The sequence below is a fragment of the Heterostelium album genome (assembly GCF_000004825.1).
Source record: "Heterostelium album PN500 unplaced genomic scaffold PPL_scaffold2, whole genome shotgun sequence".
Lineage (NCBI taxonomy): Eukaryota > Evosea > Eumycetozoa > Acytosteliales > Acytosteliaceae > Heterostelium > Heterostelium album.
The window spans coordinates 1,399,658-1,427,271 of record NW_008805064.1 but is presented as its reverse complement, the minus strand read 5'-3'; the positions used below and the strand labels follow the sequence as shown (position 1 = coordinate 1,427,271).

Here is a 27,614-nt window from a genome sequence, read left to right as displayed (position 1 = left end):
ATTTACAAAAAGTAAAGTTTTAAAATTTAAAGATTATTATTCATTAGAAATGACAACAAAAGAGATATTATATAAACAGAATATAATATTATATAAACAAGATGAACTTAAGAAGATGAAGAGAGCAGATCTGGTTGAGATATTGGCAAAATACTCATCAAGACCAGGTCGTATGAAAAAAGATATACTAATAGATGAGATCATTAAACATCAAGAACATCTCGAAGATTTGAAATCAAAATTAGTTATAGACAATGCAATCGAAAAGTATCATCGTGGAACTGTTGAATATCGATTGCCAACATTGATAATCAATCGAATCATTCGTGATCTTTGGCATGACGATATCACATTCAATACGAACACAAACCAACTACATTTAAACTATCGATGGCTACTCTCTATTGCTTTGGTTTCCAAAGAGTTATTCAAGTTGATATCATCGTTGTTCACTCGATTCATTGTTATCAGCGATTTTCATACGATTCTACCAGCAACTGTCAAACAACAACTCAAGAACAGTGTTATCAATCCACTTTCAGTACTCAAGAATATCAGTCATCTAACAATGTCAATGAATATCTTTATGGAGATAACCAACAATAGAACAACAACGACCCATTGTACACCCGTTGAACTAGGACTGATCTTTAGGAGTGTTAGAAAGCTGAGACTAGTAAGCTACATGGATGTGACACTCTCAATGCATTATTGTATATTCATCACCGAATACATGCCAAATCTAGAATCACTGGCACTCGATCAAATCAAGATCGACAACTCCAAAGTATTTCCAATGCTACAACAATCACTACCACGATTGACATCACTAAACATATCATACGTTCGGTTCGATAAGTTGTCAACGATAGATATCTCCAGTAACACCATTCGAAAGTTGAAACTTCCATTGTTATACTACAAAGACTGGAGAATCACCGGTCAGAGCATACAACTAGAGACACTCAGCCTCATGTCAATGGGTGCTCTACAAATACCAATGATCAGCGATCAACTCAAGTATATCACCAAACTCATCATTAGGAATACGATTTCAACAGAGTGTGAAGCATTGTTTGAGCAACTGTTGTGCTTACCCGATTGCAAAGTGCATACACTCTATGCCGCAGGATGTAACCAATGGCTAAATAGATCGTTGGAAATCAACAAGACAATCGAAACTTTTGATTTTACTAGTGAAATATCTGCAACGATCAATATGTCAACGAAATCAACATCGATCAAACGAATCATTTTCCATCACGTTACCAACATCAGTAATTACAACTCTACAAAGAAAATTGACAAAGCCACTGGATATGCACACATCAAATCGAAACACCGACCACTCACTTCGATTTGCAACTATCTAGGCATCTCGATGGGACCGACCGTTAGCTATGCCAAGAAGATCTACGAGGTTTCAAATAACTTTGATCACAACAAAGCGGTGGAATCATCCTATCCAAATCTCAAGTTTTTATATTATAGCAATAATCGTAATGATGAAGAAGATGAGGATTATTAATAATTCCTTTGTCCATGATGATGATTCCAATTCACATCACTTTTACTCTTGCTATTATGCGTAATTGACTACTGCAAATCATTATAATCACTTTCAGTACTCAATAATAATCAAATAATCACAAATAAAATTTTGGAACTTCAGATTTTATAAATCAGAAAAAAAAAAAAAAAAAAAAAAGTGAAGATATATATATATTCTAGTGAGGCTTTTTGACTTTTTTTATTTTGAAATTTTTACACATTTAATTTTTGTCATTTTCTCACTTTTTTTTTGCAAATTTTTACATACTAATTTTTTCAAATAAAAAAAGTGAAATAACCTCAATATTAACAACTAAATGACATAGATATATAAATTAATAAATCTCACTTTCTAAAGCATCTAGGAAATGCTAGCAAACATCAAATAGAACAAATTTTTTTTATTTTAGCATGATATATCAAATTGTAAGGATATCAAATTGTAAGTACATATCGCCTATAGGGATTCAATTATCGTAAATACTTTGTCTCCAAAGAAAGATTGTTTTTTGTTATATGTGAATATGTTATAACTGTACAATTAGATTTAATTTATGTAAGACAAATTATATGATTCATCTATATATCATACACATAGGCAACAAAAAAAAGAATAGAAACTTTATTTTTGATTCACTTATAAATAAACAATAAAATTAATCTTTAAAAGTGAATCACAATTTAATTGATTTGATTCTCGATTTATTGGAATTGAATGACAATGTCGTGTGGTGTTCTGCAAATTGTGTTTTTTTTATTTTTTTGCAAAAAAACATCAACCAAACACTTTTAAAAATTTTAAATTTAAATTAAGACATCTATATATTTAAATATAATGGTGTATAATAGAGAGAGTATCGGATAAAATGACGTTAAATTATTTTCAAAATTTGGCGGTTTCTTATTATTATTGAATATTTTTATTTAAATTTTTTTATTCTATTAATATATTTAGTAAATACTTTTAATATCGAATTTTTCTTTTCATTATAAGCAATATTCATATTAATTTGTTATTTATTCAAAGAACGATCAAGAATAGCTAGGGAACAAGAGCAACAGCAACAACAGCAACAGCAACAACAGCAACAGCAACAACAGCAACAGCAACAGCAACAGCAAATTCAACAAGAACAAGAGCAACAACAGCAACAGCAACAGCAACAACAACAGCAACAACAGCAACAACAAATTCAACAAGAACAACAGCAACAAAAAACAGTTAGTCAAAAATTAGGGTTATTGTTGTTTTTGTTTCTAAAATTAATATTGACATTATCATTGTGATTGTTGTTGTTGTTGTTTTTATTATCTTTTTTATTATTAATTGTGGGTTGTTTAAATTGATATGTATTTCTGTTGCTTTCTTTTTGACTAACTGTTTTTTGTTGCTGTTGTTCTTGTTGAATTTGTTGTTGCTGTTGCTGTTGTTGCTGTTGTTGCTGTTGTTGTTGCTGTTGCTGCTGTTGCTGCTGTTGTTGTTGTTGCTGTTGCTGCTGTTGCTGTTGTTGCTGTTGCTGTTGTTGCTGTTGCTGTTGTTGCTGTTGCTGTTGTTGCTGTTGCTCTTGTTCCCTAGCTATTCTTGATCGTTCTTTGAAAAAGTACAAAACGAACAGATGTCGATCTGACTAATCTTTAATTTCGAGTTTCTTTTGGTTGAAAACTGTTACCAAATCCAGTGATAAACTTGTGACTGGAAAGCTTTGGATAACTTCCTCCAGCGACTTATAATTAACTATAATATTATCTTGTTGTGGTTGTTGTTGTTTGTGTTGCTGTTGTTCTTCGAATTCCCTTATGACTCGAGCGAATTCATGGATAAAGTAATATGAGAAACTCATTCGATCTTTTTCATCTTCGAGCTCAGCTTCTTTTTGAAATAAATACCAACTAATTCCCACGAATAGCTGGTAATTGGAAAATTATCTATTTGATATTTAAGTTGTTGTGACATATGCATGATTTATTTAATATATAAAAGTAATGAAATATATTTATGAGTGTGTATGTTAATTATGATATAAAAACGATTTAAAAGATAATATCTAAATTTATAATATCTATTTATGTATATGTAATTTAATAATACTAATTTATTTTGAAATTTTTCACCCAATATATTTTTTTTTTTTCTCAATACAGTATTGTTTTTGATTGTATAGGGACACAGATATGATTCTGATATTATTTCCTTTGTTTATTCAAAAGGTTTCACTCAACATATGTTTTATTCAACACTTTCAATTGCATTAGTTGCAAAACAACAATTATACGACAAACAATTGAAAACAATCAATAAAAAAATGAAAATGGAAATAAAATATGTTTAAATAAATTTATTTCTTATTTTAAATAAACATAGTAAATGAGAAATCAACAATCTCTTTATTATTATCAACGATCACTATCTAAAACTATATTTGATAGAAATTTGTTTATATTGAAAAGCAAAATTTCGACATTAATAGTATTTAGTAGTACATAAATATTTTAATTAGATTTAAATAATCAATAAAAATAAGAAACCGCCAAATTTTGAAAATAATTAACGTCATTTTATCCGATACTCTCAATTAAATAGAATAATATTTAAATATATAGATGTCTTAATTTAAAAGTTTGGTTGATGTTGTTTTTGATTGGCAAAAAAATAAAAAAAACACACAATCAGCGCAGAACACCCACACTTGACATTGTCATTCAATTCCAATAAATCGTGAATCAAATCAATTAAATTGTGTCACTTTTAAATAAATAATTAAAATTAATCTATTTAGATCTATTGTAGTGATATACTTTGTTTTATTTTTAAATATCAACTTGTAGTAATTTTGAATTAAACAATAAAATAAGTAAATATTATAGTAATTTAGTATTCATTCTTTTATGTTGAACTAAATAATTTTGATTTAAATCTTTTAATGTTTTATTTTATAATCAATTTATTAGTCAATCATATTTAAAGGTATACAAAGAAAATTTATTTAAATATTTTAAAAAAAACAAAAAAATGAAAGAAAAAACACTTTAAAGTGTACTTGGACATCAATATTCCCGATACACCAAAGTAACCAGACACCATTGAAGAATACTATACTACCTGTAGTCTTTTCAATGCCCTTTGTTAGCTGATCTAATAAACTTCTTCTTCCTTATTAGACAATCATGCATTATGGAGCCAAGTTTCAGTCAGGAAATATGAACTAAAGAATATTAAGAGAGATGGGTTGATAGAAATAATGAAAACATACTAATTAGACATAGTGGTTTAAAGAAAGATATGCTTATCGAGGCGATCATTAAACATCAAGAACATCTGATTTTTATACATTAATCCTTTATCTTCTTTGATGTAAGATAGGTAGTTAGATTAATAAAATAATAATCGAATCAAGTCATGTGTTTTGTTTATTATTAAATTTGATCTTTCGTTTTTTATTTAAATTTTAAAGTCACTGAATACCAATAACTTTCCATGTGATGGTTGATGTTTCCATTTTCTCCAAACGTTTTCTTTGATTGAATATACAAAACATTGATTCTCTGTGAAAAGATAGATTTCTTTGTTATCGTTGTCAAATGCCATTGGTGTCAATAAAAGACGGTTGTTTAATAGTGCTTTAACATTTTCATTGGGGTCAATGGTTTTCAACTCTTTGGTAGTGGGGTCGACATCTGGGAAATTGGAAATGTCGATCTTGAGGAACTTGTGGTTGGGATTGGCACCAATATAAAGGTAGATAGCTTTGTCATAGTAACCCTGGCTGATAAAAGTAGGTACGATATTCTTTGCAATGGTATGATCGATTTGACCGATCATTCCAACGATGAAATATTCTTTCAATTTGAAACTCTTGAATTGTGAATTATACAGTAGAGTAAACAAACCACTGGAATGATAATCTGTGTAGATACCTATGGGCAATACATTCAGAGGATCCTCAAGCAACAAGAGATCCTCATAGACATAGTTTAGCGTATTGATTCGAGCGTGAGTAATACCCAAACTTGACTTGCCATAGAGGTAGATGTAATTGCTGTAGCAATCGTACCACATCACCGGATTCAGCATAGTGACATGACATGGCATTCTATAGATATCTGTCAGGTAACAGTCATCGAGGATCTTGGTGGTTGGAGAGTAAGCTATGATTTTGGCTTCTCCTTTTTTGCCTCGCTCGCTATGCAGCATATAAATGGTGTGTTTAGATGCAACTAAATGAACGGAAGTTGGTTTCACTTGGTCTAAACAACTGGCGATCATATCTGATTCGGTCTTCATCGATTGAAGTACTCCATCCTCATCTTTTGGAAGCAACGATAAAACGGGTTTGTTGTCACTTGACATTTGAACAAAGAAACTGTGTTTGGGGTTGGCCGCTCGCTGTTCTTCTGTCCGGCAACATTGAACCACAATTGATTCTAAGATATAATTCCTGACTGTATATTGATATCTCTCATCATTAGTCATTACATCATAATCAACAATCTCCAATTCACTATTTTTCTTTTTGTATTGAATGTTATGATTTTCAATGATATCTAAAATAGTACATTCATTATGATTGTCATTATTATCGTTATTGTTGTTAAAATTATTGTCATTTTTACTAATTTGTTTGTTAACATAAAAGATTGTATTACTATTATGATGAATGAATTGATCTAATGATTCTGATTGTTCTAATGACTCTATTATTGCAGGTAGCTCATAGTTGATGGTTATATCTTCTTTGATCTCCTTTTCTATTTGTTTATGATCTTCTTCTACTTCTTCTACTACTTTTGTTGATGTTTGTTTTATTTGTTGTTGAATGATGTTGTATAATGATTGTATCTCTTTGATATAATTATCAAGATGTTGTTTAACATTGTCGATTTCATCAACGATTGGTTTCTTTAATCGACGTTCCTCCAACATCAGCATTTCAAAGTACATTTGAAATTGTTCGGTGATTCTATCCTCGTGAGAAGTTAGTTCTTCTATTTGCTCTGTTGACACTTTTACTTGGTTCCACAGCCATTGTAATCTCTCTTGGAAAACATTATTCTCTTTAGTACTATTATTATTATTGTTATTATTTTCATTTTTATTATTATCATCATTATCATCAGAGTCATCAGAGTCATCAACATCATCGTTACTGTAAGTGATATTATAATTAATGTTTAATAATGATTGTTTTATTTCATTTATGTTTTTGATTGTATGTTTATTATGATGATTTAAACAACTTTTACATATTATTACATTACAATCTAAACATAAAATATCAAGATCAAAATCTTGATGTTGTGAACACTTTTTCATTTAAATATATTATTTGTTTAATTTTTTTCAATGATGGTGGTTGTGGCTGTTTTTCACAATTTTTTTTAAAAGTTTTTGAAATAGAGATTACTATTAAAAAAATAAAATAAAATATCAAACCTTTTTAGATTTTAATAAAAATTAGATAAATAGAAAGTATTTTTATAGTAGATTTAGAATATAAAGTTTGTTTTTTCTTTAAAAAAAATTGAAAGAGTTTGGCCTCTGTTTTTCGATGGGTAAAATGAGTTTTCAAATCTGCATCGGAGTTCGGAGCAAGCTACAACGAACCTGAGAGATCAAAGAATACAGGAACAGAAATATTTATAAATGTTATGAAATATTCAATCAATTTCTCAAAGATCTTCAATCAAAAATTGGTTATTGTAATAAGGGAAATTTATATGAGAAAATCAATGATTGGCAACTAGCGAAATAGATATTTAACAATGGACCCTACTGATTAAGCAAAGCACTTACATCAAATAGAACTGGTTAAACTCGATATGTGATCTTTAATTTCTATCGATTCCTTGAATAGTGGATATAAGATGGTATCTTTCACTTTTCCAATCTACACTAAATATGAAATTTTTGGTTTTTATTTGAATCAAACACAATTAAATCAACAATAACCATATAAAATTCAATTGTATAATGTTAGCGATAAGAAAAAGCAACTTTGTAAGATAGTATGTACAAAAATGATTTGAAATCAGTTCATTGGTTTTAACACCAATGTTTTTTTATTTTTTTATAAAGGCAACAAGATATTTATTTATAAAATAATTAGATTCAAAAATAATAAAGATATAAATAAAATGAACCAATAACTTTAGATGGTTGATGTTTCTTTTTCTCCAAAATCTTGTTTTTCACTCGATATGGGCAGCAATTACATCTACCTCTATGGTAGGTCGAAAATGGGTGATTATTGAAATTTTAATTAATTATTTTACTAAGAAAGGTCTCTATTTTATTTGTATGTGAACTTCATAACAAACATCTGTAACGAAATAAAAAAATTTTGAAAACAGCATTGTTTACTTATTTTATTCTGTTCTTCAATAGAATTTGAGAAGTGCTTAAAATAAATAAAAAAATTTCATCTATTATCTAATTTAAATAATTTATAAAATAATTAAGTTAGTTATTTCTATTTTTAAATCAAAGACTATCGAGAGTGTTTAATACAACATCAATATAAATATGAAATGTTTATCTCGATTCCCAAGAGTTTTTCAAACTATTAAATTTTCTTTGAATAGACCGAATCATTTTTAGATCTAAAAAACAATTTCCAATAATTAAAAGACCGTTGCCTCGAGGCAAAACAAAACATTAAAGTTTGGTCATCAAATGCTATAGATCTCTTTAGGATATCTCGATGTCAAATGAAGTATAATTATATGTACTCTCGTGCAACACAAAAATTTATTTTATTTTTTTTTTGAATCTCTTTGACAAGATTTTGGGCAACTTTCGTTTAAATAATCTTTTTTTAAAAAAAAAAAAAAAAATAGATAAATAAATAATAATAAAGGAAATATATATATTTATAAGATTAATCGATAAAATTAATTTGTAAAGTCAATGAATGATAATTATATAGAGGTCCGGCATAGTAAAGAATGTGGTAGATATTTGGTAGCTGCTCAAGACATTAAATGTGGTCAAGTTATCTTGCGTGAGATGCCAATTGCTCATTGTATCAATTGGGGTGATCAATACGCTAGAAACATATGCCACAATTGTCTACATCTTTTCATTGGCGGAGAGAATAATAATATTAATAATAATAAGGATGATGAGCAAACAGAGAGTAGTCGTTTAGAAACATGCACTAAATGTAAACAAATCAGTCTTTGCACCGATTGCTGGGCTCTTAGTAGAGATGCTGACGACAAAGAACATTCATTTCACTCTGACTTTGAATGTCAACAAATGCAAAGGTTGGCATCGAGTGCGATGTTTGACTACGACTGCAAGACACTTGCTAAACTCGCTCTAAGAGTGTCGGATTCAAACAACTCTGCCGCTGAGCAACTAGTCAACAATCAAGAGAAATTCACTGCTTCGAGACTGTCCTCACTCAACAAAGTTATTAAATACATAACAACAACAACATCGTCATCGTCAAATAAAGACAATGGCAATAACAATGGCAATAATGGAAGAGATTTACAATTGATTCAGGAGAAACAACAAAGGAGAATGTTAAACTTGATGTGTGCACTGGAGTGTAATACTCATGAGATTGGAATCACCGTAGATGAGTACAACTACTGTTCGATTGGCTCTGCAGTCTACGAGAAAGCGTCGCTCTTTAATCACTCGTGTCAGCCCAATGTATGTCGGATCAATCGTGCAGGAGAATGGGGTGCTCTCGAGATGATATCACTCACCGACATTGCTGCGGGTACCGAGTTGGTCTACAACTACATTCAGATCTCATTGCCAACAGAAGACCGTCAATCCAAACTCTCTGAAAACTACTTTTTCGAATGCAAATGTAATGGATGTGTTAACAACACTTCTATTTCCTCACGTCAAAAACAACAAAAACAACAACAAAAACAACGACAACAAAAACAAAGCAATTCACAAAAAAGTTTTCTTAAAAAGTATTTATGTACAAGAGACACTTGTAATGGTGTTTTGATCACCGATGCAAACGATGCCAATAAGCGACAATGTAATATATGTATGCCAATAAATAAATGGGAATTGGAATTAATTTAGTTTTAATAAAAATAAATATAAAAAAATAAAACATTAAAAATAACAATAATAATTAAAAAGTTCAACATTCAATGATGGTCCAATTCGTTCCTACAACATCATTATTCAGCACCACAAAACTAAAATCATGATTTGCAAAGAATCTGCGGCTTTTCAATTTTTTACAAAATGCTGCAAAAAATGAAAATAAATTGCTTTCCGTTTTCCATCGACTTTGCAATTTTTTTATTTTTATGAAAAAAAACAACATTTTTTTTATCAGTACCAACCACTACACATATCTCTGTTAACAATTGTGTGTTTTATTTATTTTATGATTTTCTTAGCCTGGTAAGAAAAGAATTGTTGTTTTTATTTTACTTTTAAATATTATTATTTATATATACCTTTTTAAATCTTATCTTTTTTTTTTTTTTAATTATATTTCATCATACCACACTCAATTATATTAGATTCTCATCACATCAAGTTTATTATTAATTAAGTGTAATCTAAAATAGAATAATCTCTTTATTGCGTCCAACAACAAACAACAACAACAATAACTTGAGAAAGAAAAATATAAAATAAAAAAAGACAATAATATCATCATACAAAGGTAATATTGAAATTAATATGTCTTAAAAAAGAAACATTCATAGCGTAAAGTAAAAATAACAATCGTAATACATATATAAATAAGAATAGTATGATATCTATAGATATCATAACACCAACTAGTTGTTTTTCTCTAAATTTTAAGAAATTCTATTGATTAATTAATTTAATAAAAAAACAACACACAATTTTGTTTTTTTAATTGCTAACCAGGATAATAATAATAGTTGTTATAATTACAAGTACTACATAAATAACAACCACCATTCCTATTATCATCTGCCAATATAAGTACTATAGTTTTTAATTATTTTTTATTTTATATGAATAAAATGAAATTTTAAACCAACAACTCATAACACAAAAACATACAAACAACCACACCACCAATAAATAATAACCACTCAAAAACAGAGATAAAACAACCTAGGTGTATATATAGATTACTCTTTTCTCTCCCAAAATAGAAAAATATTACTAACAAAATAACTAGAACAAAAAAAAATAAATAAAAAAAAAACAAAAAGGGAGTTTTTTTTTTTTTTAATATTAGCATTTCTTATTCACATGTATGTTGTTAGACTTTTTAAGATATCATTGGTATTTGGTTAGTTAGATAGATAGTCTAATTAATTAAACAACAATAATAATCAAATTTATAAAAAAAAAGTTTTTTTTTTTTTTTTTTTTAATAATATCTAAATATTATTATTCATTTTGTTTGTTTGTTTTATAAAGATATTTATATTTATGTTCACACAGTGTATTCATTCATCGATGATCATCATTAAAAATTAGATTAATATAGAGCATTGTCTAACACTTTGATTCATTTTCACAGATTCTGTAGGCAACAACCAATTTTCAGTAGCAGATATCTATCAATATAGAAAACAGATAATTCACTTTTTTTTTTTTGGTATTTTTCAACAAAACCAATAGTGGTCCACAATAATACAGTCATTTGTAGGAGATATAAGTAAATAAGCTATTGATAGTTCTGTTCGAATTCATCTTATTCCGATTCTCTCATAGTCAGTCAGTCAATCAGCCAGTCTTTATTTATATATTTTTTTTTATTGTTAAATGGAATAGTTATTATTATCATTATTATTTTTTATTAAGTTAGTTTATATATTTAGATCAAATCATTATTAGCATTAAATAATTAATAGTAAAACAAGTTAAAATCAAAACAAATCAAATCAAAACAAAACAACACAAATCATCAACTTCAATTCATAACAAATCTAACAAGTCCGAACAAAACAAAACAAAACGAAAAGAAAACTCCACTCCAACAACAACAACAACAACAGCTACAGCAACAAATCTTAAGATTAACAAAAAAAATAAGAAATGGGTCAGCATTGGTTTACATCAGTTACATTCCCTCTCTTTGTATTATATTTAATTATCACATTGGTGGTTGCATTCCAAATAGGAAGAATCATATATAATAAGTAAGCATTATAGTTAATTATTGATATAATCGCTGACATCTTGCTAACCGTGCTGCTGCTACTTTAGACATAAAAAGTTTTCATTTAGATTTGGATTCTTACTTTTAGGATTTTTATGGGGAATCATTAGAACAGTTTTTTGGCTGACGTTCTTCCAGATTACAAATCCACTCATTGCCGATCTACTGCTGAATATTCCAATTAATATTCAATTTGCGACTTATTCTCTACTCGTACTCTTTTACGCACATGTTGTACATCGACAAACCTGGGAGAAATCAACTAAAAAGATATTTACTATTACCTATTGTAGTGTCAACCTAATACTCTTAATTTTACAATGTGGTAAGTGAAGAAATTGAATCAAAATCTCACATCGTTATGATCGATACTAATAGTCATTTCGATTACTTTACACCACACTTTATTTAGTTTGGATTGCATTCGATTATAAATATACAATTGCAGAGTCATCCGATAGCTCAACTCAGCAGAGCAGCAACACAAATCCATGTGATAGTGGTAACACTGACAAAGAACTGAATGTTTTGAATCAGTGCATGTATATTCTTACTGGTGTTGTATTTTTATTATTAGTTTCGATTCTTGCATTCTATGGATGGAGACTTCATTTCATTATTAGTTCAACAAAGAGTGCTGTAAGTATATACTAGTAATAATAATAATAATGATGATAAAGTTGTGTAACGAAATTAGATTAACTAAAAGTTATCTCAAATATTATTATCTTTTAGCAACTACAATCACAACTTCCAATATCGATTATACCAATTACATTTATTATATTTTTGAGTTTTACATCTCGATGTATATTTGATTTTGTATCGGCACTTGGCAGTATTCCAGGTATCAATTTGGATTGTGGATCGTTGAAGCAGAGTGTGACGATCATTATCAGCTACTTTGTTTGGGAGATTCTACCGTACATTTTGATTCTGGTGCTCTTCTGGAGAATTCCATCGACACAGATCGGAGGACTCAAGCGAAACAAGAACAACCTGACGTACCCACAAACACCGGCACCAGGACGTGTCATCAACCAAGGACAGCAACCAGGTGCACTTGCACGTCTCTTCCTAGACCCACAGCGTTACGACTCTGACGACGAAACCACCACACTTCTTTATAAAAACAGTCCCGCCAACCTGTACAACGGCAGAAACTCCCCATACAGTACAACTCCTATCGATGAACACCACGACTCTGAACAAGGTTCCTATTAGAACCAATTCCACCATATTATTTAAAATAAATCTCAGCTTATTTAATTATTATAAAACTAGTTTTTTTTTTTTGCTTTTACACACAAATTAATCTATTTCTTATTAATTGTAATCCATAAATTGGTTGGTAACGTTTTGGCGCCTCAATTAGCATTAAAAAAACAAGAAAATTTCAATTTGATCAGAAGAATCTTAAAAATAAGTTATATTATATAACCAAAAAAGGTTATTTATCAAAAGACAACATCAAAAATGAATCAATTTAGTATCATTTTAAAATCAACATATATAAGAAGAATAATATTTAGACATATAAAATTAATAAACTCAGAGATAGCACCTGGTTACCTCTATGGATGGGATCAACTGATTTATTTCCCAGTTCAATTAATTAGATATGGTTATTACGATTTGTTGGCTCAGTCTCTGACAGAGTTGTTTGATGATCTCACTGAATCATCACCTGTATATAAGAGTGCAGTTGAGTACCTTGTAGAAACGATCGTTGAATTGTCAGGTACCGATCAGACATCGCTCCTAATCGAGATAATGGCAAAGTATGCCAAGTTCATTCAAAGCTCAAACTTTAGTGATGTCATTCGGACTTCATCGAGGAGAGGCAAATTGGATAATCTTATCTATTTTTACAACAATTGGAGTTCAATATTTTTGATGATAGATCATTCAGTACCGATTGGTGAAGCTGCGGCAAACGGACACACCGATGTAGTAAAATACCTCTTTTCCAAAAAGCTATACAAAAAGGGCGACACCAAAGCCATTGATGGAGCTGCACAGAGTGGATCGCTGGAGTTGGTTCGATTTCTACATGATACCAATGAGTTTAAGTGTAGTGTAAGAGCAATGGACGAAGCTGCTAAAGGTGGATTCCTCCAGGTCGTCCAATTTCTTTTTAAAAACAGAACAGAGATGTGTAGTGTAAACGCTATGAATGGTGCTGCGAAAAATGGACATCTTGGTGTTCTACGTTTTCTCCATGGACATCTATCCACTTCGATATGTGGAGTGGAGGCAATGGAGTCAGCTGCCGAAAATGGTCACCTCGATTGCGTAAGGTTTCTTCATGAGCATCGAAAGGAAGGTGCAAGGAATGCACTTTCTAATGCTGCTTTAAATGGCCACTTTGAAGTTGTGAAATTCCTAATTGAAAATAGAACCGAACAACAATCTAACGATACAACAGTATTTGATAATTCAGTAACGACAGGAAATTTGGAATTAGTAAAGTATCTTCATGAGAGAACAACAGTTTGTTGTACAACAGAGGCAATGGATAGAAGTTCAAGACACGGACATTTTGAACTAGTAAAGTTTTTGAATCAACATAGAAGTGAAGGATGCACTGTGAGTGCCATTGATGGTGCCGCTATTAGAGGACATTTGGAAATAGTAGATTTTCTATTTAACAATCGAACTGAGGGATGTTCTGACAATCTCTTTGATTCTGTTTGTTTTCATGGTAAGCTGGATGTGTTGAAATATTTGCATGCAAAGAGGATGAATTGCACTGTCAGTGCAATGAATTATGCTGCGATGAGCAACCAATTAGAGATAGTTAAGTTTTTACAAGAAAATCGTAGTGAAGGATGTAACAGTGTTGCCCTTGAGCATGCTGCTGGCAGTGGCTTCCTGGATATGATAGAGTCACTCTATTGGTACCAACCTGAAAACTTGACAAGTCTGTCCATCTCGCATTCAGTGGCATCCGGACAGCTTTCAGTTGTGAAATTCTTGCTACTGGTCGGTTCACATCTTTTCATAGGCGATGAAATCAAAACTGCCGCTGCTTATGGTCATCTTTCAATCGTTAAATACCTGTTTGACAATCAACTCATTCACAGGGAAATAATCGATCAAACTTTGAAGCAAGCAATAGTCGAAGGAAAAACAAAGATTAAAAACTATTTAATAGAGGCAATAAAATCTAAATGGGATTAAATATTGCTGGTCAAGATTTTAAAAAAAAAAAAAAAAAGAAAAAAGAAATATCTTATCTAACCCAACTATTTTTATGTTCTTAAATTGCATTCAAATCTTGTCAACAATTATGAATAATTATCTGATTAAAGTTAAACTAACAAACAGACAAACTTTATTAATACAATGAAAAAAGCATTAACATTTTATGAAAAAATTTTTTAGTCGCAATTCAAATAAAAATTAAATGGGTCACCCATCAAAGATCAAAAAATGATTTTTTTTTTTTTTTTTTTTTTTTTTTGTCAGTGGAAGTGGAAATATTTTAATCAAAGCTATTTGATTAATTATCTTTATCCAAATATATATATTAATATCACTACAATAAAATGAATCATATCAATACCAAAGAGCAAGTTATCGAAGCTTTCAAAGTGTTTGATCGTGAAGGTCAAGGATATGTTACTGTAGATTATTTAAGAAAGGTTTTGAATGAACTTGGTGATATGATGCCAGCAGACGAGGTATGTTAAATTTAATATAATGTTATTATTGTTTGAAAACTTGTAACTAATTTACAATACAAACTTTTTTGCTGATGCGTTTAGATTGAAGAATTAATTTATGAAGCAGATCCACAAAACTCTGGATATGTACAATATGAATCATTTGTAGGAATGTTATTCTTGTGGGATTAGATCTTTAACTCAGCATTAAAGAAAGAAGAAAAGAAATAACTTGTAATACTTTATAAAAAAATCAACCAACACTCAATCACAATCAATCAAACAACACAGTCACATTCAATCACATCAAAAAAAACAAACAATCATGTAATACTCAATTCTTATTTATTATATAAATTATATAAAATCTAGATTCATTCTACTGAAATCAATTGGTAGTGTAACAACAACAACAAAACAATCATTTATAATAAAAAGTTACAAAGATGTTTTATTTTTGTACTAGTATTTAAATATTAGTGAATTTCTTATTTTTGAGAGTACTTATATGAGGAAATACATCTATAAATCATTGTAAAATATAAAAATATTTATATTTTTATTTTATTTTAATTAGCTCAAAATTTTGTTTTGAAGTTTAAATCATTTGATTAGTTATTCAATTGATTGATTATTTGTTGATTGATATTTTATTATACAAATTATTATTATTTAATAAACATTTATATATACAGAAAAATTAGTTTGGTTTTCTCTTTACCAACTTTTTATATTGATTAAAGAGATAGGTTGTGATTGAAGATATTGATTTGACTATAAGTTCATATATAGATACTCCTAGCACAAGAATAGTTCGATGTCCACCACGTATTCTACCGTTAATGATGAATGTGGCGATATAGAGTAGTCCTACGATGCCAATGATAAAGAATGGTGTGGTCAGTAGGAGGAAGAGGAATGCTGTCAGAGTCGACAGTGAGAGAACCGACAGAACAATAAGGAAGCAAATGACACCGATAAAGAACGGAATCGTTACAGAGAGAAGGAATGGCAGCATGGCCAGACGGAACAAGAATGTCAGGACTCTGTTGATTATACCTGTGCTCATGTGTTCGTTGGACTGAGAGTTGCCCGATTCATTGATTGCCACCATCGATACTTTGCTAGAGATGCTCGACCATTGCTGACTGATAAACTCTAGCAAGCTGAATGATGGTGGTGACGAGTGTGATTCCGAGTTTGGATAGTTGCCATTCTCCATTTCATGACGGCAACGTTGACACGTAGTGTAATTGTTGGCGCCGCTGCTGTTCGTAGTTGTCGTAGTTGTTGTCGTGGTGGTGGTGCCGTCTTCATTCATCATATTATTATCGCTATTATTACTGTTGTTGTTGTTGCTGTTATTATTGCAATTGTGGTCATGTTCATCGGATATGGCCATCAGTAGCTCCTCTTCCAACTCACTGTCATTGTCGACATCCAATGGATGCTCCGATATGAACGACATCAGTGGCGAGTAATTTCCAATGCGCTTATCGGCAAGTGAAACACTGCCGTTGGTTGTGGTTGTGAATGGCGAAGTTGTCACCGATCCGTAGTAAGGTGAGGATTTATTGGTTTTCGGTGATGATGATGAGTGGTGGTAGTATGAAGCAGTGTTTGTCACATCGCTATAATGATTGTTGCCGTTGCTGTGATGTTCTAAAGTATTGATATCGGAGCTGTTACTTCTACTCAGAGATTGGCTGGGTGACGGTGAGTTGTAGGTGTAAGGTTTGTAGTAATATTTTGTTTTCACATCGAATTCCTCCATCTCCTCACCATAATCAGGGTCATTCGCGCCATTCCCACCGTAAAGATCACCACCTCCTCCACCGTTATTATTGTTCATCTGTTTCAACAGTGACTTTAAACCGTGTTGGTCAATCTTTAGTTGATTCTGCTTTGAACTTAGCATTGTATATATATGTTTCTTGTCGACTGCACCACTATTGTTTTGCTGAACACTGGTACTACTGTTGCTGTTGTTCTTTCCACTTGAGAACCAAGACTTGCTGTTTGCACCGCTATGGTGGTGGTGGTGGTGGTTGACACTGCTATTGGGAGAAGGAATAGATGCACGTCCGCCACCACCAAAGAAAAAAGAGTTTAGAATAGGTGGTGACACTGCATCTAAATGTGAATTTGGTGGTGAATCATCATCTGAAAATATCATTTATAAATAACTTTAAAGTATATTTATATATTTTATCTATATTTATATTTATATATTATTTTTGGCAAAGAGCAAAGCTATTACAAAAACTAATTGATGGTAACAATTATTATTATTATTTAACTCTTTTTAAATATTTAAAATTATATATTTATAGAGTTTTTTACTTTAATTAATTAATTGTTGTTGTTTTGTTTTGTTTTGCTTTTATTACTAAATATGTTTTTGTGTTGATTTATAGATAATTGATGATTATACAAAATAATATTTTGTTATTGTTTATTTTTATTTTTTGGTTTTATTTGTTTTCTTTTTTTTTTTTTTTTTTTTGAACAATAGCAATAATAGTGTTGAAAAAGGGGGGGAGTAAGTTAATTGTTATTATTAACTCTATGTGTGTACCACCAAAAAAGAAAAAAAAAAAAAAGGATATTAATTTTTTAATTTAATTTTTGGTTGACATTAAACAAAGGAAGGGGTTTGTTTTTTGAAAAACACTGAACTGACAATAATGCAAACCACAAAACTTATTAAATCAACCACACATTCGGAATTACGATTTTTATAACTTATGAATTAATTTTTAAATCGTGATATAAGATTACTTGCACTTTCCAAATTATCTTTCAGTTGTTTATTTTCTCTAATCATTTTATGTACAAAAATAAATAAAATAAAAGTAAATACATTTTCATTTTTAAAGAATCAATTTTAAATTGTGATATCTCCAAATTTTAAAAGAGTAAATTATTTTATCTGACTTTGATTTCATTTAACTTTAACAAGATTATGTATTCTCTGTCTATTTTTATTTCTAAACAGATGAATCTGATAGATTATTTTATTTTTTCAATCTTACTTAAAATAATCCTAATTAAGAATTATAATAATCAACACTTTGTTTTGTTTATCATCAAATTCGAATTTAAGAAATAACCCACAAAACAAAATTATCAAATAAAATATTTAGAAAAATGATTTTCTATATATCTTTTTAGTACAATTGAACTATTATTTAAGTTTCTGATTTCTTGTTCTAGAAGAAATAAAAAATGATACTCTAATTAAAATATCTTTTGAACTTATTAAGTTCAGTTGACTTCAAAAAAAAAAAAAAAAAAACGTTACAAATTTTCCTCAAATCGTGTATCACATTTTGGCAGTTTGTCAATTCAAATCTTTTTTTTTTTTTTTTTTTTTTTTCAATTCATACCTAGTTTTTTATTATATATTTACTTATTTTTTTTTTTCTTGAATTTATATTACTGAAAGGAAGAAATTCTACAAAAGAATTCAACCATCTTCAATCAGCCAACATTAAATATATATTTATATTTATTTTTTAAAAATAAACAAAATTAATAGAGAAATAAATAAATAGAAAGATAGTTAGATCGATAAATAGAAATCGATTGACTTTTGGTTCAAAGAGAGAGATTATATATTGTTTGATATTTTATAATTGGATTTATATCATATTATAATAATATTTATAGTTTAGAGTTATACAAAAATATTAAAAAAACGAAAGTTTTAGAATAAAAAAAAGTAAAGTTATCATCATCATATTCGCGAATAAACATATAGAGTATCAATTGATACTTCTCCTAATACTATAAAAATACTAATTCTCTCTTATATTATAATAATACGATTTCCTTTTAGATAGATTTTTTTTTTATCAATAAAAATACAAAAAAAAAAAGAAAAAGCTAGATATTATTAGTTTTTTTTTTTTCATTTGTCAATATATAAAATAATAATATCAATTATCAATAGTAATAATAGAAATAACAATATAGTAACAATAATAATAATAACATTCATAAGTAATAAGTATTACTTATAATTTATTTTTTTAATAAAAAAAAAATCATATTTATTTATTTTGTAATTCATAAATTATGTCATTGTATATTGGTATGTATTGATATAACTAAAGAGATAGATAGATAGATGGATAGAAAGATAGTAGTTATCTATATAATGTAACATTACTAATCTTTAATAATAATAAATAGGTGGATTGACAGCAGAGACAAATGCAAGAGATTTAGATAATCTCTTCTCTGTGTATGGTACCATCCAGAGAAATGATATAAAGAAAACGAGTGGAAGATGTTTTGCATTCATTGAGTTTAAAGAGAGAAGAGATGCAGACGATGCTTTGAAAGCTTTAAATGGTATGGTTATTTTTAATAATATAAAATAATATTTTAGATTTTTTTTTTTACTTTTTTTTTTTTCTTTTGTATTAATATTTATTTTGAATGTTATCTTTAGGTGCAAAATTATTGGGATCGAAAATAACTGTGGAGTGGTCAAAGGGTGGCGGAAAAGCACCAGACAATAAATGTTTTACATGTCAACAATCTGGACATTGGGCAAAAGATTGTCCGAATGGAAAGAGAAAGAGATCGAGATCGAGAGAACGTAAGGATAGTAGTAGTAATAATAGCAATAGCAATAGCGGTAACAACAACAACTCTGAGAGAGCTAGCTCGGTGTCGAGAGAACGAAAGGATAGAGACAGAAAGAAACATAGATCAACTTCAAGAGATAGATATAGATCGAGAGATAGAGATAGAGACAGAAGAGATAGATCAAGAGATAGAGACAGACATAGACATAGAGATAGAGATAGAGATAGATCGAGAGATAGAGATAGAGATAGAGATAGACGTAGTAGATCGAGGTCAAGAGATAGAGATAGACATAGCAGATCAAGGTCAAGAGATAGACATAGTCGATCTAGATCAAGAGATCATAAAAAACACAAGAGTGGAAGCAATAGCAGCGGCAGTAGTAGTAAAAGACATAGACACGATAGGGATAGATCTAGATCGAGATCAAGATCAAAGTCAAGAGACAACAGAGATAGATCTAAGGATAGACATAGCAGATCGAGAGACAGATCGAAAGATAGACACAGTAGATCGAGAGATAGATCGAAGGATAGACACAGTAGATCAAGAGATAGATCGAAATCAAGAGATAGATCGAGATCAAAGTCCAGAGACAATGGAAGATCAAAGTCCAGAGACAGATCAAAAGAGAGACACAACAGACGTGATCGTTCAAAGTCAAGAGACAGACACAGCAGATCACGCTCCAGAGACAGATCAAAAGATAGACATCACCGAAGAGACAGATCAAAAGATAGACATCACAGTAGTAGTAGTAGTAAACATCATAGTAGTAGCGACACCAAACATAGAAAGAGATCAAGAGATCGTTCAAAAGAAAGAGATAGAAAGAAGAGAAATAGATCAAAAGATAGATCAAAAAATAAAGATAAAGAACATAAATCAAATAACAACAATAATAATAATAATAATAACGATTCAGATAATAAACATAGAGAAGAAGTAGATGAAGAAAATAATCATAGCGACAATAATATTAGAGATGTAGAAGAAGTCATTCACAATAGCAATAACAACAATAATAATGTTGATGAAGTTCATAATATGAATGGACACACCGATAAAGAAAATAACAATGACGAAAAGAGTAATGGTATTGCATTGAATGGTCATACCGATAGAGATAGCAATGAGAACGGTTGTAAAGAAGATACAGAGATGAGCAACATTGACGAAGACACAAGTAATATCGATAGCAAACACAACAAGTCGGTCGACAAAGGTAGCAGTAGTAATGGCAATGGTATTACACATGAAAATAGTCAAGATCATCGCTCAAGATCTCGTTCTAGATCATCTTCACCTTGACACCACCGTCACACAGCAACAAAGTAAAAAGAAAGAAAAAAAAAAAAAAAAACCAATCAACAGAACAAATTTAATCAATAGTGTTTTTTATTATTATTTTTAATAAATATATATATAATATTCATTGTTTAAGTTCAAAAAAATAATAACAACAAAACATATTATCTTATCGTGATAATAGAATGAAAAACATCATGTTTCTTTTTTTTTTTTTTATCGTTTGACTATTTTTTTTAGATATTTTTGTTATATCAGCCCAATACCACAAACATCTAGATTTTTTTTTATTTTTATATTTTAATCAAGTTTTTTCGACTTTAGTTAAAAGTGCCAAGAACTTTTCTTCAATACCATCAATACTGATCTTTTGGGCACGATAATAAGATCTTTTTGCTCTTCTGCAAATGTTCAGTCAAAACTTGATATGATTACGAAAAAACATTTTACAAAGAGTAAAAAGAGGTATTGGGATTTGCAAGTTGAAGATAAACATGTATGGGTAATCAATGAAAGCATTGGGCTTTTCTCTTTTTGTTTTCATAAAAAAAAAACTGTTTGAATTGTCGAAAAACTGTTTGACCAGTTTATGACAAAAAATTTATAATATTATTTTTTTATTTTATTTGTTTAACACTCAAATCATTACTTTATTTTTTTTGTTTAAAATCTAACATAAAGAATAGATAGATAGATAGATAGATAATTATTATCTATTTATAAAATGTTTTTATGATATTAAAGTAAAGTTCAACAAACAATATGTACATATTAATCTATCATCAGTCAAACAAATAAAATATAATAATATAATACTTTAACAACAAAAACAATATTAAAATTCAATTCATTCAACCAACCAATCAATCAAAACATTCATTCAGTAAAATTAAAACAAATAAATTATAATATATATATATATAGTTAGTTGTAAAATCATAATATCTAGATAAAGTCAAATAATAATGATAGAAGAAGATTTTACAATAACAACAACAACTTCATCTTCTTCATCAGAGAATGTAGCACATGTAACACAGTTAAAGACTACGTTTCTGACGTTGGCAGGTCTATATGCATTGTTAGGAATCATTCCGATGATCCAACTGATTCGTATCAATCTGACTGGTTTTCCACTGAAGCGTATAACTACACAAAAAACCTTTTTATTTTTATTATTCTTAACTTGTATATGTAGGTTTAAAATCATTATCAAGAAGTTAGATTTCAAATTGAACAAAAAAAAACTAACCAACTAATCATTAATCATACTTTTTAGTTAGATGTATATTTTTTATGATTATACCATTTAGTAATGAATCGACAACATTTGACTTGGGTCGTTTCAATATAGAGTCATTTACGGTTTTGGATGATCTGGGCTGTGTGATATTCTTTACCACGTTTTCTCTGCTGATTATGTTTTGGATAGAGATTGTTTATCACTCGAGAAACAAGACGCGTGAATATCGTGCTCGCGTACGTCCGATCTTCTTTATATCGACAGCACTCGTTTATCTCGTGCAGATTGTCATCTGGGTGTTGCTCTTTGCGCTGCCGTCGGAGCATCGCGACCTCATGGACAAAGTGGACAACGTCTTCTACTCGAGTATCTCATTGGTGGCCGGTCTCGGCTTTTGTTACTACGGTATTATGCTTTCACTGAAACTGAAGCGAAACCCAATCAATTCGCATGGCAAACGACGTAAACTCATCGAAGTCATCATCTTTACCATTCTCTGTACAATCTCATTCTTGTCGCGTTCAGTTCTCTTCTTTATGATAACGTTCTTTAACAGTGTCTACAGTGTCAACAGTGTAACCATTGCAATCTACTACGCGGTCAGTGAGATCATCCCGTCGATATTCGTTATTATTCTATTCCGTAAGATGCCACCACGACCTGCTGTCACACCTACCTACCGAGTCAACGTTGGACATCGATCAACAATCGAACCGGATTACTTTAAAAAAGATGGTAACGGTGGCAGTGGAGTAATTATCACTTCTGGTGGTGGTGGTGACTATAGTCGTGATAGTCGTGGCAGTCGTGGTGGTCACAGTCAGAGTGGTGTTGGTATTTTAGACATACAGTCATCAGACACTCAGCCCTTGTTATACGAATAAAGAACAAAATAGAAAATATCAAAAATATAATTTTTTAGATCCAGCAATCTCCTCCCCCCCTCCCTCAACCAAACTCAACCAAAGATTACTAAATAACGCAAATAAACAATTATTTATTTATTCAAATTTTTAATTTAAAATTATTTTAATGTTGCACAAAAAAAAAATTAAATTTTTAATTTTTTGTTAGTTTGAATCACATTTTCCAGAAAATTTTAAAAGTTTAAAAAGTTTCTTTGATTAATTAAACTTTTAAGTTCTTTTTAAGGAATGATTCACTATAAAGAAAGAAAATTGAGATATAAATCAATACGATTAAGTTTAATATTTATCTTGAAATAGTAATAAAATAACCAACCAAAATTAATAAAAGAATGAAAGTGGAAACAATCCCTGATAAAAGAATGGAAAGTAGTGTAAATCATATATACCAAAGTGTACAAAACCAAATGGGAGAATTGGCAAGAATGTCTTCTCTATTGGAAATTTATCCTGGCAAAGAGTTTGACCAAAAATCTTACGAATCAATTCTATCCGAGTTAATTAGATCAACAAAAAATAGTATTACTGAACTCAGTGAATGCAACCAAGTTTTGGTAAATCAGTTTTTAATGGCGAAGCAACAACAATTGTTTAGACCTCATTCAAAAATATTTGTTTTTGGAGGTGTTAGTGAAAATGAACATTTGAAATCAGGTAATATCTATGATATTCGAACAAATGTTTGGTCACAGGTGGTATCAATGGATTTAAAACGTGCATGTCTATTATCATCGATTGTATATGCTCTTGGAAGCATCTATATTTTCGGTGGAAACGATATTTTGGATTGTTTGGAAAAATACAATGTTGAAACCAATCAAATGATGCGAATTCCTATTCAAACATGTGGAGGTTCTAGCATTGCAACTTGTTATAATGGGCAAGAGATAGTCTATCTGGTAGGTGGCTATAAGAATAAGACAATGGATAGAATCGATGCTTTCAATATTAGAACCAACGAAACTATAGAAATAGGTAAATTAAATATGCCACGATACTATGCTTTTAGTTTCTTCCATTACAATATGATCTATACGATCGGTGGGACCTATAAAAATGGGACCACCAATTATACTTTGGTCAATTCTTTGGAGAGATTCAATATTAATACAAGAAGATCAGAGACTATTTTGAGCTTAGAGTTGTCAGAAAGAATCGAAGGTGCTTGTTTTGATGGAAACGATACAATCTACATTATGACAAATAAACAATTCCTTAAAGTATCTTTGATTTCATTGGAAATGATGATTTTACCAGATGTACAAATGATTGGAAAATATGGAGTTTCTTTAGTCTATACAAAATTGGAAGATGGTCAATCAAGAATTTATCTCTTTGGAGGAAAAAATCAACAGGATCATTATTTTGATGTTTCAAATAGAAGATGGAAGTCAATCAATGGAAAGACAAAGAGAACAATTTTTCAAGGTGCAGTAGCTGTTTAACAATAAACCAAGTAGAGTATTTTAGAAGTATCTATGTTGAAAAAAACAAAACATTAATTTTGTAGATTAAATCTTTATAAAATCAAAACCATCTAGTTCGAAATATTATAATCTAAATTTATCAGTTCTAAAATAATTTCATTCACTTCAATATCCAATTTATTTATTAAAAAGATTTCTATAAAGAATGGTTATAGAAGTCAGGCTATAAACTTTTAGCGTTCCAAAATTATAAAAATGATTCATATTTTGTAAAAAAATTTTGTACTAACTTAAAAATAATAATACACAAGGGTAAAATATAAAAATAGAGAACTGAGAAAAAGTGCCACCTTCCCTCATTTGCAAACTTTGTGAAAAACTGTGAAAACACATGGTTCAAAGTTAAGAGTAAAAAAAAAAAAACTTAAAAAACCGAAATTTTAAATGAAATTGAAATTATACAAAAGGAATTATTTATAAAAAAGAACACTTTATTTTATTGGTTGGTTTTGTGTTATTAGTTTTTTTGTCAAAATAATTTGATTTTTAATAGTTAACCGTCATTAGGATAATCAACAATATATAACTTCTAAAAAGAAAAGGTTGTCCAATAAAAATAAAAAAATCTTCATTTAGCAATTAAGAAATGAATTAAATATTGTAAATAAAAATATTAATCTAATTCTTCAAAACATATCAATAAAACATTTTTTCATTACATTTTTTGACAAATAATAATAATTTGTTTGTTTGTATGTATTGTTTTTTTTTATTTTGTTTTTTTTTTTTTTTTTTGACAATTTTATTTTATCTCTTTATTATAAAATTTATTTAATCTTATCACCAATTAATTAGGTTATTAATTAGAATAACAGAATTAAAATAAATTAGAAATCTTTCACAAATAGTTTTTATAAATATTGTAGATTTTATTTCTACATATTTTTTAACTATATTAACTTTTTTTAAATTTTTATCATTTTTATTATTATTATTTAATATATTTATCTTTATTTTATAAATATTTAATACCAAATCAATAAAAAACAATCAAATTATAAAAAAAACAAAAGATCTATCTTTTTTTTTAATATTCATTTTTGATTTAATTAAATCACAGTTTAATTAATTATCAAAATAATGTTGAGTAGTAGTAGTACTGTGCAAAGTGCTCTACTCAATCAATGAAAATGGATATCAGTCAACTATTTTCAATTGTTTTTAAGAATCATTATCTTAAGAGATTGATATTCGAGAAGGTCTATCAGCTTCACAGAGGTTCTGTATGCTACAGATGGGCGCGTCTAAAGCAAACTCCAAAACTGTTGGTCCAATACGACTACTTTGACCAAATGAAGCAGTATATCGATGGGAATCGTGCATTGCTCTTGATGATCAGCAAAAACAACCATAGTTACCCACTGGATGCTGACGAGCAACTGCAACAAGATGACCAATCAGTTGTTGTGTGTGACCAAGAACAGCTAACAGCATTTCGTCAACAACTGGATGAAGCAATGTCTGAAGCTGCGCGATTCGGCTATAATCACTACCTACAATATCTAATTGAAGAGCTACATTTGGATCCGAATGTCAGTGCCAACGGTGACACTGCCGATCTATTGCAGATATCTTCGACAAACGCACATTTTCACACTACAGTCTACTTGGCTGAATTACCCGATAGTCATTGGAACTATGCACTGGCTCTATTGACTGCGCCTATCGGTGGTAATCTTGAGATCGTCCAGTTTCTTTCGAAGCGTTTGGATCAGTTGGAAGAAAAGACTTTGACCATGTCTTCCGACTCGGCCAATTCAACGGCAACATCATCGTCACTCTCCAACTATGAAACGCTACCCATGGATGTTGCAGCAGAGTATGGTTGGCTCGATATCGTTTGTTGGCTGCATGAGAATAGAAGTGAAGGTTGCTCAACAAAGGCAATGGATTACGCGGCAATGAATGGCCATCTTGATGTCGTCCGCTGGCTTCACAACTACAGAAGTGAAGGCTGTACCAATTTAGCGATGGATCTTGCCGCTGAGAGTGGATACCTCGATGTTGTTCGTTATTTGCATGAGAATCGTACTGAAGGATGTAGTGCGGAATGTTTTGATTCCGTTATATCGTTTGGAAGGCTTGACGTCATCAAGTGGCTTCACGAGAATCGCACCGAGGGTTGTTCCACTTTTGGGATGGCACGAGCCGCATACCATGGAAGGCTTGATATCATAAAATGGATTCACGAGAATCGCACAGAAGGCTCTAGTCAGCTGACCATGGATCTCGCTGCCTACAGCGGCCACCTGGAAGTCTTGAAATGGTTGAACGAGAATCGTACTGAAGGATGCAGCATCAGAGCACTTATTAATGCAAATGATAACAAACATAAAGATGTTGTCAGGTGGTTAAAGGCCAACAGATCAGAATTCAGAGATTATCAACAACAGCAACAAGAAGAACAACAACAACAACCACCAAATAAAATACAAAATCAATAGGATATTTGTAAATTAGTTAATTAGTCAGTCAGCTAGGATCTGTTTACTGAAACATCAAAAAGAAAAAAAAAAAAAAAAAAACACTCAAACATTTCAATGACATTAACTTAAGTGTAATGAATGTCAATTTTCACAACTACTTTTATAATTATACAAATCTAGTAGTAATATATATATTATTCTTTTAGTTTTTTTTATTAATAAATAAAATTTTATTTATTTTTCAATGAAAAAAAGAATGGCTTGCACCAAGAT

At 29.9% G+C, this 27,614-nt stretch overlaps 12 protein-coding genes across 12 annotated transcripts; 9 read left to right on the top strand and 3 right to left on the bottom strand.

The window, feature by feature from the left end:
* Positions 1-49: 49 nt before the first annotated feature.
* On the top strand, positions 50-2,838 carry PPL_01882 (uncharacterized protein; the record flags this gene model as incomplete). The annotated part of the gene is made up of 4 exons (XM_020572883.1): positions 50-1,020; positions 1,198-1,476; positions 1,962-1,993; positions 2,546-2,838. The coding sequence occupies 4 exons, from the start codon at positions 50-52 to the stop codon at positions 2,836-2,838; spliced, it is 1,575 nt and encodes a 524-aa protein (XP_020437000.1).
* Positions 2,839-2,889: 51 nt separating this feature from the next.
* Positions 2,890-4,851, bottom strand: PPL_01881 (uncharacterized protein; the record flags this gene model as incomplete). The annotated part of the gene is made up of 4 exons (XM_020572882.1): positions 2,890-2,907; positions 2,931-3,142; positions 3,239-3,421; positions 4,803-4,851. The coding sequence occupies 4 exons, from the start codon at positions 4,849-4,851 to the stop codon at positions 2,890-2,892; spliced, it is 462 nt and encodes a 153-aa protein (XP_020436999.1).
* Positions 4,852-4,990: 139 nt separating this feature from the next.
* PPL_01880 (uncharacterized protein) lies at positions 4,991-6,862 on the bottom strand (the record flags this gene model as incomplete). The annotated part of the gene is made up of 1 exon (XM_020572881.1): positions 4,991-6,862. The coding sequence occupies one exon, from the start codon at positions 6,860-6,862 to the stop codon at positions 4,991-4,993; it is 1,872 nt and encodes a 623-aa protein (XP_020436998.1).
* An 884-nt stretch (positions 6,863-7,746) lies between these two features.
* On the top strand, positions 7,747-11,359 carry PPL_01879 (SET domain-containing protein; the record flags this gene model as incomplete). The annotated part of the gene is made up of 5 exons (XM_020572880.1): positions 7,747-7,774; positions 8,177-8,283; positions 8,453-9,557; positions 10,755-10,801; positions 11,327-11,359. The coding sequence occupies 5 exons, from the start codon at positions 7,747-7,749 to the stop codon at positions 11,357-11,359; spliced, it is 1,320 nt and encodes a 439-aa protein (XP_020436997.1).
* A 201-nt stretch (positions 11,360-11,560) lies between these two features.
* On the top strand, positions 11,561-12,908 carry PPL_01878 (uncharacterized protein; the record flags this gene model as incomplete). The annotated part of the gene is made up of 4 exons (XM_020572879.1): positions 11,561-11,664; positions 11,753-12,009; positions 12,262-12,323; positions 12,420-12,908. The coding sequence occupies 4 exons, from the start codon at positions 11,561-11,563 to the stop codon at positions 12,906-12,908; spliced, it is 912 nt and encodes a 303-aa protein (XP_020436996.1).
* A 252-nt stretch (positions 12,909-13,160) lies between these two features.
* Positions 13,161-14,867, top strand: PPL_01877 (uncharacterized protein; the record flags this gene model as incomplete). The annotated part of the gene is made up of 1 exon (XM_020572878.1): positions 13,161-14,867. One exon carries the CDS (start codon positions 13,161-13,163, stop codon positions 14,865-14,867), a length of 1,707 nt encoding a protein of 568 aa, XP_020436995.1.
* Positions 14,868-15,235: 368 nt separating this feature from the next.
* On the top strand, positions 15,236-15,954 carry PPL_01876 (calcium-binding EF-hand domain-containing protein; the record flags this gene model as incomplete). The annotated part of the gene is made up of 3 exons (XM_020572877.1): positions 15,236-15,370; positions 15,819-15,886; positions 15,930-15,954. The coding sequence occupies 3 exons, from the start codon at positions 15,236-15,238 to the stop codon at positions 15,952-15,954; spliced, it is 228 nt and encodes a 75-aa protein (XP_020436994.1).
* Positions 15,955-16,052: 98 nt separating this feature from the next.
* PPL_01875 (uncharacterized protein) lies at positions 16,053-17,528 on the bottom strand (the record flags this gene model as incomplete). Its single annotated transcript, XM_020572876.1, has 2 exons — positions 16,053-16,126; positions 16,412-17,528. 2 exons carry the CDS (start codon positions 17,526-17,528, stop codon positions 16,053-16,055), a joined length of 1,191 nt encoding a protein of 396 aa, XP_020436993.1.
* Positions 17,529-19,432: 1,904 nt separating this feature from the next.
* Positions 19,433-21,262, top strand: PPL_01874 (RNA-binding region RNP-1 domain-containing protein; the record flags this gene model as incomplete). Its single annotated transcript, XM_020572875.1, has 3 exons — positions 19,433-19,448; positions 19,550-19,711; positions 19,812-21,262. 3 exons carry the CDS (start codon positions 19,433-19,435, stop codon positions 21,260-21,262), a joined length of 1,629 nt encoding a protein of 542 aa, XP_020436992.1.
* A 962-nt stretch (positions 21,263-22,224) lies between these two features.
* Positions 22,225-23,581, top strand: PPL_01873 (uncharacterized protein; the record flags this gene model as incomplete). Its single annotated transcript, XM_020572874.1, has 4 exons — positions 22,225-22,340; positions 22,767-22,907; positions 23,059-23,336; positions 23,577-23,581. The coding sequence occupies 4 exons, from the start codon at positions 22,225-22,227 to the stop codon at positions 23,579-23,581; spliced, it is 540 nt and encodes a 179-aa protein (XP_020436991.1).
* A 179-nt stretch (positions 23,582-23,760) lies between these two features.
* PPL_01872 (uncharacterized protein) lies at positions 23,761-24,873 on the top strand (the record flags this gene model as incomplete). The annotated part of the gene is made up of 1 exon (XM_020572873.1): positions 23,761-24,873. The coding sequence occupies one exon, from the start codon at positions 23,761-23,763 to the stop codon at positions 24,871-24,873; it is 1,113 nt and encodes a 370-aa protein (XP_020436990.1).
* A 1,499-nt stretch (positions 24,874-26,372) lies between these two features.
* Positions 26,373-27,359, top strand: PPL_01871 (ankyrin repeat domain-containing protein; the record flags this gene model as incomplete). The annotated part of the gene is made up of 1 exon (XM_020572872.1): positions 26,373-27,359. The coding sequence occupies one exon, from the start codon at positions 26,373-26,375 to the stop codon at positions 27,357-27,359; it is 987 nt and encodes a 328-aa protein (XP_020436989.1).
* Between the last annotated feature and the right edge of the window lie 255 nt (positions 27,360-27,614).